Source organism: Argopecten irradians, chromosome 2 (assembly GCF_041381155.1).
Source record: "Argopecten irradians isolate NY chromosome 2, Ai_NY, whole genome shotgun sequence".
NCBI lineage: Eukaryota > Metazoa > Mollusca > Bivalvia > Pectinida > Pectinidae > Argopecten > Argopecten irradians.
Window position 1 is genome coordinate 63,584,336 of NC_091135.1, and position 14,654 is coordinate 63,598,989.

The window sequence follows — 14,654 nt, forward strand, 5'->3', positions numbered from 1 at the left end:
GGTAGGACCCACATTTGGCCTCCCTTGAAGGAAGGTCAGCAGCTGGTGATGAATGGTATTGGTAGGACCCACATTTGGCCTCCCTTTTAGGGAGGTCAGCAGCTGGTGATGAATGGTATTGGTAGGACCCACATTTGGCCTCCCTTGTAAGGAGGTCAGCTACTGGTGACGAATGGTATTGGTAGGACCCACATTTGGCCTCCCTTGTAAGGAGGTCAGCAACTGGTGACGAATGGTATTGGTAGGAACCACATTTGGCCTCCCTTGTAAGGAGGTCAGCAGCTGGTGATGAATGGTATTGGTAGGACCCTCATTTGGCCTCCCTTGCAGGGAGGTCAGCAGCTGGTGATGAATGGTATTGGTAGGACCCACATTTGGCCTCCCTTGTAAGGAGGTCAGCAGCTGGTGACGAATGGTATTGGTAGGACCCACATTTGGCCTCCCTTGTAGGGAGGTCAGCAGCTGGTGATGAATGGTATTGGTAGGACCCACATTTGGCCTCCCTTGTAAGGAGGTCAGCAGCTGGTGACGAATGGTATTGGTAGGACCCACATTTGGCCTCCCTTGAGGAGGTCAGCAGCCGAATGGTATTGGTGGACCCACATTTGGCCTCCCTTGTATTGTAGGACCCACATTTGGCTCCTTGTAGGAGGTCAGCAGCTGGTGATGAATGGTATTGGTAGGACCCACATTTGGCCTCCCTTGTAAGGAGGTCAGCAGCTGGTGACGAATGGTATTGGTAGGACCCACATTTGGCCTCCCTTGTAGGAGGTCAGCAGCTGGTGACGAATGGTATTGGTAGGACCCACATTTGGCCTCCCTTGTAGGGAGGTCAGCAGCTGGTGATGAATGGTATTGGTAGGACCCACATTTGGCCTCCCTTGTAAGGAGGTCAGCAGCTGGTGACGAATGGTATTGGTAGGACCCACATTTGGCCTCCCTTGTAAGGAGGTCAGCAGCTGGTGACGAATGGTATTGGTAGGACCCACATTTGGCCTCCCTTGTAAGGAGGTCAGCAGCTGGTGATGAATGGTATTGGTAGGACCCACATTTGGCCTCCCTTGTAAGGAGGTCAGCAGCTGGTGATGAATGGTATTGGTAGGACCCACATTTGGCCTCCCTTGTAGGGAGGTCAGCAGCTGGTGATGAATGGTATTGGTAGGACCCACATTTGGCCTCCCTTGAAGGAAGGTCAGCAGCTGGTGATGAATGGTATTGGTAGGACCCACATTTGGCCTCCCTTTTAGGGAGGTCAGCAGCTGGTGACGAATGGTATTGGTAGGACCCACATTTGGCCTCCCTTGTAAGGAGGTCAGCAGCTGGTGACGAATGGTATTGGTAGGACCCACATTTGGCCTCCCTTGTAGGAGTCAATGGGAGGTCAGCAATTTGCCTCCCTGTAGGTGTCGAATGGTATTGGTAGGACCCACATTTGGCCTCCCTTGTAAGGAGGTCAGCAGCTGGTGATGAATGGTATTGGTAGGACCCACATTTGGCCTCCCTTGTAAGGAGGTCAGCAGCTGGTGATGAATGGTATTGGTAGGACCCACATTTGGCCTCCCTTGTAGGGAGGTCAGCAGCTGGTGACGAATGGTATTGGTAGGACCCACATTTGGCCTCCCTTGTAGGGAGGTCAGCAGCTGGTGACGAATGGTATTGGTAGGACCCACATTTGGCCTCCCTTGTAGGGAGGTCAGCAGCTGGTGATGAATGGTATTGGTAGGACCCACATTTGGCCTCCCTTGTAAGGAGGTCAGCAGCTGGTGATGAATGGTATTGGTAGGACCCACATTTGGCCTCCCTTGTAAGGAGGTCAGCAGCTGGTGATGAATGGTATTGGTAGGACCCACATTTGGCCTCCCTTGTAAGGAGGTCAGCAGCTGGTGATGAATGGTATTGGTAGGACCCACATTTGGCCTCCCTTGTAAGGAGGTCAGCAGCTGGTGATGAATGGTATTGGTAGGACCCACATTTGGCCTCCCTTGTAGGGAGGTCAGCAGCTGGTGATGAATGGTATTGGTAGGACCCACATTTGGCCTCCCTTTTAGGGAGGTCAGCAGCTGGTGACGAATGGTATTGGTAGGACCCACATTTGGCCTCCCTAGTATGGAGGTCAGCAGCTGGTGATGAATGGTATTGGTAGGACCACATTTGGCCTCCCTTGTAAGGAGGTCAGCAGTGGTGATGAATGGTATTGGTAGGACCCACATTTGGCCTCCCTTGTAAGGAGGTCAGCAGTTGGTGATGAATGGTATTGGTAGGACCCACATTTGGCCTCCCTTGTAAGGAGGTCAGCAGCTGGTGATGAATGGTATTGGTAGGACCCACATTTGGCCTCCCTTGTAAGGAGGTCAGCAGCTGGTGATGAATGGTATTGGTAGGACCCACATTTGGCCTCCCTTGTAAGGAGGTCAGCAGCTGGTGATGAATGGTATTGGTAGGACCCACATTTGGCCTCCCTTGTAAGGAGGTCAGCAGCTGGTGATGAATGGTATTGGTAGGACCCACATTTGGCCTCCCTTGTAGGGAGGTCAGCAGCTGGTGATGAATGGTATTGGTAGGACCCACATTTGGCCTCCCTTGTAAGGAGGTCAGCAGCTGGTGACGAATGGTATTGGTAGGACCCACATTTGGCCTCCCTTGTAAGGAAGTCAACAGCTGGTGATGAATGGTATTGGTAGGACCCACATTTGGCCTCCCTTGTAAGGAGGTCAGCAGCTGGTGATGAATGGTATCGGTAGGACCCACATTTGGCCTCCCTTGTAAGGAGGTCAGCAACTGGTGACTAATGGTATTGGTAGGACCCACATTTGGCCTCCCTTGTAAGGAAGTCAACAGCTGGTGAGGAATGGTATTGGTAGGACCCACATTTGGCCTCCCTTGTAGGGAGGTCAGCAGCTGGTGACGAATGGTATTGGTAGGACCCACATTTGGCCTCCTTTGTAGGGAGGTCAGCAGCTGGTAATGAATGGTATTGGTAGGACCCACATTTGGCCTCCTTTGTAGGGAGGCCGGTTACTGTGTCTGATCGTAATTATATAACAAGGACATAGTCATTCAGATCCCCCGCCAATGGAGATATCAAAGCTGAAGTAAGTTTGATTGTGGAGAATTATGTGTATGAAAAAAACCCAGGAAAAAGGAAGTTGAGCTAAAGAAAGATGGAGTATAATTCAAGTAGAGCGGGGCTGCAATTGTTGAATCAGGTATACAGCCTTGACATTTATATAGACTATATACACACAGATGGGTGGAGTTTTGCAAAGTAACATTTATCATTTACCATGATATTTTCAGCAATATTTCCATGGTAACGGAAAAAGTGCAAAAAATGAAAACCTAAAAATAGCAAAAGGTACTACTAGACCATAAAAAGAATGTGTCTATGAAGTTTCGTGGAAATATCTCTGCTGGTTTTAGAGTTATGCTGCGGAAACGAACCTGGTACAAAAATACGATATTTTCAGCAATGTTTCCATGGTTACGGAAAAAGTGCAAAAAATGGAAACCTAAAAATAGCAAAAGGCACTACTAGACCATAAGAACAATGTGTCTATGAAGTTTCGTGAAAATATCTCTGCTTGTTTTAGAGTTGTGCTCCGGAAACGATTCTTACACAAAAATCTGCCATTTTCAGCAATGTTTCCATGGTTACAGAAAAAAGTACAAAAAGTGAAAACCTTAAAATAGCAAAAGGCACTACTAGACCATAAGACCAATGTGTCTATGAAGTTTCGTGGAAATATCTCTGCTGGTTTTAGAGTTATGCTCCGGAAACGAACCTGGTACACAAATATGATATTTTCAGCAATGTTTCCATGGTTACGGAAAAAATGCAAAAAATGAAAACCTAAAAATAGCAAAAGGCACTACTAGACCATAAGACCAATGTGTGTATGAAGTTTCGTGGAAATATCTCTACTGGTTTTAAAGTTATGCTCCGGAAACCATTCGTACGGATGGACGGAACCCATTTGTATATCCCCCGCCAACTTCGTTGGGCGGGGGATAATTAACTTTACATTATAAGAACGTTTAAGTATTCTGTCTTGATCAAGGGCACTGACTACTTAACCATCCTTTTGTCTACTCCATTTGAATTATTTTTTTTGTCTATGTCCAAAGCTTTATTAAAAACATTCTCATTTTATTTCATCATACATACCTGAATTATCTTCCACAAATCTCAAATGCAAATAATAAATACAAATGTCTGGTGATGTTACCATATTTTTTCTGAGTACGTTTTGCCCTTATACCCCAAGGTCTAATTGTCTTTTTATTAGTAAATCTTATCTGTACTTCCAACATATTTAAAAGTGTATTTGGTGACAAAATTAAATTAGCAGTTACCAACATCCATTCCTGGACTAATTTACGTGGAGCACTACCCTCCCTTTGTGGTCTTTACTTCAGATTATCATGTTTATACCTTTGAAAATTGGCTTCACATTTCCCAAACTACTAAAACTACAGTAGATATTTCTATTGTATCTGTCCTTATAAAGCATAACTGCTGTCTAACAGAAAGTTTTGATTAAATAAGTATGTTTAACATGCCCCATAGGAGTTATGCCAAGGGATGGCCGAATCACACTCTGGAATAAGCGACCTTTTTGACAGAGTTCTCCTTGATGGAGAAAATGTGACTCCAGTACCATTTAACCTTACCTATGAGGACAATCTCTCAATGGTCAAAGACTGATGTCAGGTAAAATGGATATATCTGGTTACAGTATCAAGATTCCCTGACCTGTCCTTGGGACACCCTTGTAAAGATGACAGAGGCCATGACCTATAACACACTGACATTTGTACTGATAACAGAGGCCATGACCTATAACACACTGACCTTTGTACTGATGACAGAGGCCATGACCTATAACACACTGACCTTTGTATTGATGACAGAGGCCATGACCTATAATACACTGCACTTTGTACTGATGACAGAGGCCATGACCTATAACACACTGACCTTTGTACTGTTGACAGAGGTCATGACCTATATCACACTGACCTTTGTACTGATGACAGAGGCCATGACCTATTACACACTGACCTTTGTACTGTTGACAGAGGTCATGACCTATAACACACTGACCTTTGTTCTGATGACAGAGGTCATGACCTATAACACACTGACCTTTGTATTGATGACAGAGGCAATGACCTATAACACACTGACCTTTGTACTGATGACAGAGACATAACCTATAACACTCTGACATTTGTACTGATTACAGAGGTCATGACCTATATCACACTGACCTTTGAACTGATGACAGAGGTCATGACCTATAACACACTGACATTTGTACTGATGACAGAGGCCATTGCCTATAACACACTGGCCTTTGTACTGATGACAGAGGCCATGACCTATAACAGACTGACCTTTGTACTGATGACAGAGGCCATGACCTATAACACACTGACCTTTGTATTGATGACAGAGGCCATGACCTATAATACACTGCACTTTGTACTGATGACAGAGGCCATGACCTATAACACACTGACCTTTGTACTGTTGACAGAGGTCATGACCTATATCACACTGACCTTTGTACTGATGACAGAGGCCATGACCTATTACACACTGACCTTTGTACTGTTGACAGAGGTCATGACCTATAACACACTGACCTTTGTTCTGATGACAGAGGTCATGACCTATAACACACTGACCTTTGTATTGATGACAGAGGCAATGACCTATAACACACCTTACAGAGGTCATGACCTATAACACACTGACCTTTGTACTGATGACAGAGGCCATGACCTATAACACACTGACCTTTGTACTGATGACAGAGGTCATGACCTATAACACACTGACCTTTGTACTGATGACAGAGGCCATGACCTATAACACACTGACATTTGTACTGATGACAGAGGCCATGACCTATAACACACTGACCTTTGTACTGATGACAGAGGCCATGACCTATAACACACTGACCTTTGTACTGATGACAGAGGCCATGACCTATAACACACTGACCTTTGTACTGATGACAGAGGCCATGACCTATAAACACTGATATTGTACTATGAAGAGGCCATGACCTTAACACACTGACCTTTGTACTGATGACAGAGGCCATGACCTATAACACACTGACCTTTGTATTGATGACAGAGGCCATGACCTATAATACACTGACCTTTGTACTGATGACAGAGGCCATGACCTATAACACACTGACCTTTGTACTGTTGACAGAGGTCATGACCTATATCACACTGACCTTTGTACTGATGACAGAGGCCATGACCTATAACACACTGACCTTTGTACTGTTGACAGAGGTCATGACCTATAACACACTGACCTTTGTACTGATGACAGAGGCCATGGCCTATAACACACTGACCTTTGTATTGATGACAGAGGTCATGACCTATATCACACTAAACTTTGTACTGATGACAGAGGCCTTGACCTATAACACACTGACCTTTGTATTAATGATAGAGGCCATGACCTATTACACACTGACCTTTGTATTGATGACAGAGGCCATGAGCTATAACATACTGACCTTTGTACTGATGACAGAGGTTATGACCTATAACACACTGACCTTTGTATTGATGACAGAGGCCATGACCTATAACACACTGAACTTTGTACTGATAACAGAGTCATAACCTATAACACACTGACCTTTGTACTGATGACAGAGGCCATGACCTATAACACACTGATCTTTGTACTGATCACAGAGGCCATGGCCTATAACACACTGACATTTGTACTGTTGACAGAGGTTATGACCTGTAACACACTGACCTTTGTACTGATCACAGAGGCCATGGCCTATAACACACTGACCTTTGTACTGATGAGAGAGGCCATCGCCTATAACACGCTGACCTTTGTATTGATGACAGAAGCCATGACCTATAATACACTGACATTTGTACTGCTGATAGAGGCCATGACCTTTACCACACTGACCTTTGTACTGATGACAGAGGCCATGACCTATAACACACTGATCCTTGTACTGATGACAGAGGTCATGACCTATATCACACTGACTTTTGTACTGATGACAGAGGCCATGACCTATAACACACTGACTTTTGTACTGATGACAGAGGCCATGACCTATAACACACTGATCTTTGTACTGATGACAGAGGTCATGACCTATATCACACTGACTTTTGTACTGATGACAGAGGCCATGACCTATAACACACTGACTTTTGTACTGATGATAGAGGCTATGACCTATAACACACTGACCTTTGTACTGATCACAGAGGCCATGACCTATAACACACTGACCTTTGTTCTGATGACAGAGGTCATGGCCTATAACACACTGACCTTTGTACTGATGATAGAGGCCATGACCTATTACACACTGACGTTTGTATTGATGACAGAGGTCATGACCTATAACACACTGACCTTTGTACTGATGAGAGAGGCCATGGCCCATAACACACTGACCTTTGCTAACACACTGACCTTTGTACTGATGACAGAGGCCATGACCTATAACACACTGACATTTCTACTGTTGACAGAGGTCATGACCTATAACACACTGACCTTTGTACTGATGACAGAGGCCATGGCCTATAACACACTGACCTTTGTACTGATGAAAGAGGCCATGGCCCATAACACACTGACCTTTGTACTGATGACAGAGGCCATGACCTATAACACACTGATCTTTGTACTGATGATAGAGGCTATGACCTATAACACACTGACCTTTGTATTGATGATAGAGGCCATGACCTATTACACACTGACGTTTGTATTGATGACAGAGGCCATGATCTATATCACACTGACTTTTGTACTGATGACAGAGGCCATGACCTATAACACACTGACTTTTGTATTGATGACAGAGGTCATGACCTATAACACACTGACCTTTGTACTGATGACAGAGGCCATGACCTATAACACACTGACCTTTGTACTGATGAGAGAGGCCATGGCCCATAACACACTGACCTTTGTATTGATGACAGAGGTCATGACCTATATCACACTAAACTTTGTACTGATGACAGAGGCCTTGACCTATAACACACTGACCTTTGTATTAATGATAGAGGCCATGACCTATTACACACTGACCTTTGTATTGATGACAGAGGCCATGAGCTATAACATACTGACCTTTGTACTGATGACAGAGGTTATGACCTATAACACACTGACCTTTGTATTGATGACAGAGGCCATGACCTATAACACACTGAACTTTGTACTGATAACAGAGTCATAACCTATAACACACTGACCTTTGTACTGATGACAGAGGCCATGACCTATAACACACTGATCTTTGTACTGATCACAGAGGCCATGGCCTATAACACACTGACATTTGTACTGTTGACAGAGGTTATGACCTGTAACACACTGACCTTTGTACTGATCACAGAGGCCATGGCCTATAACACACTGACCTTTGTACTGATGAGAGAGGCCATGGCCTATAACACGCTGACCTTTGTATTGATGACAGAAGCCATGACCTATAATACACTGACATTTGTACTGATGATAGAGGCCATGACCTTTACCACACTGACCTTTGTACTGATGACAGAGGCCATGACCTATAACACACTGATCTTTGTACTGATGACAGAGGTCATGACCTATATCACACTGACTTTTGTACTGATGACAGAGGCCATGACCTATAACACACTGACTTTTGTACTGATGACAGAGGCCATGACCTATAACACACTGATCTTTGTACTGATGACAGAGGCCATGACCTATAACACACTGATCTTTGTACTGATGACAGAGGTCATGACCTATATCACACTGACTTTTGTACTGATGACAGAGGCCATGACCTATAACACACTGACTTTTGTACTGATGACAGAGGCCATGACCTATAACACACTGACCTTTGTACTGATCACAGAGGCCATGACCTATAACACACTGACCTTTGTTCTGATGACAGAGGTCATGGCCTATAACACACTGACCTTTGTACTGATGATAGAGGCCATGACCTATTACACACTGACGTTTGTATTGATGACAGAGGTCATGACCTATAACACACTGACCTTTGTACTGATGAGAGAGGCCATGGCCCATAACACACTGACCTTTGTACTGATGACAGAGGCCATGACCTATAACACACTGATCTTTGTACTGATGACAGAGGTCATGACCTATATCACACTGACCTTTGTACTGATGACAGAGGCCATGACCTATAACACACTGACATTTGTACTGATGATAGAGGCCATGACCTATAACACACTGACCTTTGTACTAATCACAGAGGCCATGACCTATAACACACTGACCTTTGTTCTGATGACAGAGGCCATGGCCTATAACACACTGACCTTTGTATTGATGATAGAGGCCATGACCTATTACACACTGACGTTTGTATTGATGACAGAGGCCATGACCTATAACACACTGACCTTTATACTGATGACAGAGGTCATGACCTATAACACACTGACCTTTGTACTGATGACAGAGGCCATGACCTATAACACACTGACCTTTGTACTGATGACAGAGGCCATGACCTATAACACACTGACCTTTGTACTGATGACAGAGGCCATGACCTATAACACACTGACCTTTGTATTGATGACAGAGGCCATGGCCTATAACACACTGACCTTTGTACTGATGACAGAGGCCATGGCCTATAACACACTGACCTTTGTACTGATCACAGAGGCCATGACCTATAACACACTGACCTTTGTACTGTTGACAGAGGCCATGACCTATAACACACTGAGCTTTGTATTGATGACAGAGGCCATGACCTATATCACACTGACCTTTGTACTGATGACAGAGGCCATGATCTATAACACACTGAGCTTTGTAATGTTGACAGAGGTCATGACCTATATCACACTAAACGTTGTACTGATGACAGAGGCCTTGACCTGTAACACACTGACCTTTGTATTAATGATATAGGCCATGACCTATTACACACTGACCTTTGTATTGATGACAGAGGCCATGAGCTATAACATACTGACCTTTGTACTGATGACAGAGGTTATGACCTATAACACACTGACGATGACAGAGGCCATGGCCTATGACACACTGACCTTTGTACTGATAACAGAGTCATAACCTAAAACACACTGACCTTTGTACTGATGACAGAGGCCATGACCTATAACACACTGATCTTTGTACTGATCACAGAGGCCATGGCCTATAACACACTGACATTTGTACTGTTGACAGAGGTTATGACCTATAACACACTGACCTTTGTACTGATCACAGAGGCCATGGCCTATAACACACTGACCTTTGTACTGATGAGAGAGGCCATGGCCTATAACACGCTGACCTTTGTATTGATGACAGAAGCCATGACCTATAATACACTGACATTTGTTCTGATGATACAGGCCATGACCTTTACCACACTGACCTTTGTACTGATGACAGAGGCCATGACCTATAACACACTGACCTTTGTATTGATGACAGACGCCATGACCTATAACACACTGACCTTTGTACTGATGAGAGAGCCATGACCTATAACACACTGACCTTTGTATTGATGACAGAGGCCATGGCCTATAACACACTGACCTTTGTACTGATGACAGAGGCCATGGCCTATAACACACTGACCTTTGTACTGATGACAGAGGCCATGACCTATAACACACTGACCTTTGTACTGATGAGAGAGGCCATGGCCTATAACATGGCTATAACACACTGACCTTTGTACTGATGAGAGAGGACCATGGCCTATAACACCTGACCTTTGTATTGATGACAGAAGCCATGACCTATAATACACTGACATTTGTTCTGATGATAGAGGCCATGACCTTTACCACACTGACCTTTGTACTGATGACAGAGGCCATGACCTATAACACACTGACCTTTGTATTGATGACAGACGCCATGACCTATAACACACTGACCTTTGTACTGATGAGAGAGCCATGACCTATAACACACTGACCTTTGTATTGATGACAGAGGCCATGGCCTATAACACACTGACCTTTGTACTGATGACAGAGGCCATGGCCTATAACACACTGACATTTGTACTGATGACAGAGGCCATGACCTATAACACACTGACCTTTGTACTGATCACTGAGGCCATGACCTATAACACACTGACCTTTGTACTGTTGACAGAGGCCATGACCTATAACACACTGAGCTTTGTATTGATGACAGAGGCCATGACCTATATCACACTGATCTTTGTACTGATGACAGAGGCCATGACCTATAACACACTGATCTTTGTACTGATGACAGAGGCCATGACCTATATCACACTGACCTTTGTACTGATGACAGAGGCCATGATCTATAACACACTGAGCTTTGTAATGTTGACAGAGGTCATGACCTATATCACACTAAACTTTGTACTGATGACAGAGGCCTTGACCTATAACACACTGACCTTTGTATTAATGATAGAGGCCATGACCTATTACACACTGACCTTTGTATTGATGACAGAGGCCATGAGCTATAACATACTGACCTTTTTACTGATGACAGAGGTTATGACCTATAACACACTGACCTTTGTATTGATGACAGAGGCCATGACCTATAACACACTGACCTTTGTACTGATGACAGAGGCCATGACCTATAACACACTGACATTTGTACTGTTGACAGATGTCATGACCTATAACACACTGACCTTTGTACTGATGATAGAGGCCATGACCTATAACACACTGACCTTTGTACTGTTGACAGAGGTCATGACCTATATCACACTGACCTTTGTACTGATGACAGAGGCCATGACCTATAACACACTGACCTTTGTACTGATGAGAGAGGCCATGACCTATAACACACTGACATTTGTACTGATGATAGAGGCCATGACCTATAACACACTGACCTTTGTACTAATCATAGAGGCCATGACCTATAACACACTGAGCTTTGTATTGATGACAGAGGCCATGACCTATAACACACTGACCTTTGAAATGTTGAGAGAGGTCATGACCTATATCACACTAAACTTTGTACTGATGACAGAGGCCATGACCTATAACACACTGACCTTTGTATTGATGATAGAGGCCATGACCTATTATACACTGACCTTTGTATTGATGACAGAGGCCATGACCTATAACACACTGACCTTTGTACTGATGACAGAGGTTATGACCTATAACACACTGACTTTTGTATTGATGACAGAGGCCATGACCTATAACACACTGACCTTTGTACTGATAACAGAGTCATAACCTTTAACACACTGACCTTTGTATTGATGACAGAGGCCTTTACCTATAACACACTGACCTTTGTACTGATGACAGAGGTTATGACCTATAACACACTGACCTTTGTATTGATGACAGAGGCCATGACCTATAACACACTGACATTTTTACTGATGACGACAGGTCATGACCTATAACACACTGACCTTTGTTCTGATGACAGAGGCCATGACCTATAACACACTGACCTTTGTATTGATGACAGAGGCCATGACCTATAACACACTGACCTTTGTACTGATCATAGAGGTCATGACCTATAACACACTGACCTTTGTACTGATCATAGAGGCCATGACCTATATTACACTGACCTTTGTACTGATCATAGAGGCTATGACTTATATTACACTGACCTTTGTTCTGATCACAGAGGCCATGACCTATAATGCAATATACAGTGTATCATCTCATTGTTTATGATTTGTCTTGTGTTTACCTCCCAATTTCAGATACATCCTTCAGTTTATTCACATCCTCCAAATAAACCCCATTAAATAATTAGAATGGATGGCAATGACAATTATATATTTTTTCCAATGATATATGAAATAGAATTACTTACGCTGATTACAATTGCTAAATGTCAATAACCTTCCACAACCTGACACATCCTTTAATGATCACAGCTGTTAATAGATAGAAAAATCTTACTGAATAATGAGAGACTACACTAGCTCAGCGGATATGATCTGATCAGGTCAGCCCTGATCACATTTTTGGTATTGAATTCAAAGCAAATATTTAAAACACGATCTACTATCAAAAAACCAGTGAACTACAACATATTGCCAAGGCTCTCAGTCCAATGTTGAAAGTCTCAACGTGTAAAACAATAAGAAAAACCAACAACAAGAGATCCCAGAGGGATTTTGGCCCCCACCAAAGAATGATCTATGTCTGACAATGGAAAAAGGGATCTTTTCTGCTTTTCAAACTTTTACTACATATTACTACATATAAAATTTGAGAAAGATCCTTTCAGTACTTTCTGAGATATATAACAGTAACAAACTTAAATTGTCAAAATCCAAGATGGCGTCCTGTCAGCCATCTTGGTCACTGATCAGTACCAAAATGCAGTATCACAACTAGGGACCTAGGGGAACCTACACATGAAATTTGAGACAGATCCCTTTAGCACTTTCTAAAATATAGGTTTAACAAACTCCTATTGTCAAAATTCAAGATGGTGGCCTGTCGGCCATCTGGTTGACCAATTGGTCCCCAAATGCAATATGCACAACTAGGGCCCTAGGGGAACCTACTTGTGAAATTTGAGTGAGATCCCTTCAGCTCTTTCTGAGAAATAGCTGGAACAAACTTTAACTATCAAAATTCAAGATGGCTGCCCGTAGGCCATCTTGTTGATTGATCGGTCCCAAAATGCAATATGCACAACTAGGGACATAGGGGAACGTACATGTGAAATTTGAGACAAATCCCTTCAATACTTTTTGACAAATAGCGGTTACAAACTTCAATTGTCAATATCCAAGATGGCGTCCTGTCAGCCATCTTGGTCACCTATCAGTACCAAAATGCATTATGCACAACTCGGGACCTAGGGGAACCTACATATGAAATTTGACAAAGATCCCTTCCACCCTTTCTGAGAAATAGTGGTAACAAGAAATGTAAATAGACGGACGGAAGACTGACCACTTAAGAAAGACGTTTTGAATAGCCTACTCTTTGAGATGGTGGGCAAAAAATTATTTTGACCATAGAAACTCAAGAAGATTTTGTAAGACATTAAAACCAGAAATAGAGAGACAGGGTCTATTATAATGGGTTCCCATTAAAATGTTCCAGGCAGTGAGTTCTGCTCTCTTCCCAGACGTATAAGGTAGTCCTTTAATGGCTTGTGATCAGCCCAATTCTGCTTCCTCAAATTTCATTTTTGTCCTCTTGAAGATTTAAAATAGATCTATTAAGACGACAAATTGATCATGGCTGAATACTCTGAGTAATAAGCTAATTCATGGATGTTCAATATGATTCTGGTTTTTCCATGCAGATACTTGAGCCATAAGTTGTACTTAATTTTAGATTTTTTTAAGTAAACAAAACCCCTTCCAATTTGTGTTTCTCAGAAGCTGGAATTCACATAAATATATAATTACATCATTATTTTTCTATCAAAATTAATCGTATGTTTTAACTTGATTTAATATCTTACATCAGTCTTGAAAAGAAGAGAAAGAATGAAAACATTAGAACATTTGACTTTATTGATAGCAGTAACAAATTATTAACAAAGCACCAAAATAAATGTGACAATATCATATATACAATATCATATGACT

General features: G+C 43.0%; 6 protein-coding genes across 6 annotated transcripts; all 6 read left to right on the plus strand.

Annotated features, from left to right (window-relative positions):
* The first annotated feature begins 4,778 nt into the window (after positions 1-4,778).
* LOC138316779 (uncharacterized) lies at positions 4,779-5,213 on the plus strand. Its single transcript, XM_069258435.1, has one exon. The coding sequence runs from the start codon at positions 4,779-4,781 to the stop codon at positions 5,211-5,213; it is 435 nt and encodes a 144-aa protein (XP_069114536.1).
* Positions 5,214-5,251: 38 nt separating this feature from the next.
* On the plus strand, positions 5,252-5,752 carry LOC138316780 (uncharacterized). The gene has a single exon (XM_069258436.1). It carries the CDS (start codon positions 5,252-5,254, stop codon positions 5,750-5,752), a length of 501 nt encoding a protein of 166 aa, XP_069114537.1.
* Positions 5,753-6,701: 949 nt separating this feature from the next.
* LOC138316781 (mucin-3B-like) lies at positions 6,702-8,276 on the plus strand. Its single transcript, XM_069258437.1, has one exon. It carries the CDS (start codon positions 6,702-6,704, stop codon positions 8,274-8,276), a length of 1,575 nt encoding a protein of 524 aa, XP_069114538.1.
* Positions 8,277-8,314: 38 nt separating this feature from the next.
* On the plus strand, positions 8,315-9,991 carry LOC138316782 (uncharacterized). Its single transcript, XM_069258438.1, has one exon. The coding sequence runs from the start codon at positions 8,315-8,317 to the stop codon at positions 9,989-9,991; it is 1,677 nt and encodes a 558-aa protein (XP_069114539.1).
* A 191-nt stretch (positions 9,992-10,182) lies between these two features.
* LOC138316783 (uncharacterized) lies at positions 10,183-10,575 on the plus strand. The gene has a single exon (XM_069258439.1). It carries the CDS (start codon positions 10,183-10,185, stop codon positions 10,573-10,575), a length of 393 nt encoding a protein of 130 aa, XP_069114540.1.
* Positions 10,576-11,043: 468 nt separating this feature from the next.
* On the plus strand, positions 11,044-12,306 carry LOC138316784 (uncharacterized). The gene has a single exon (XM_069258441.1). It carries the CDS (start codon positions 11,044-11,046, stop codon positions 12,304-12,306), a length of 1,263 nt encoding a protein of 420 aa, XP_069114542.1.
* Positions 12,307-14,654: the final 2,348 nt, after the last annotated feature.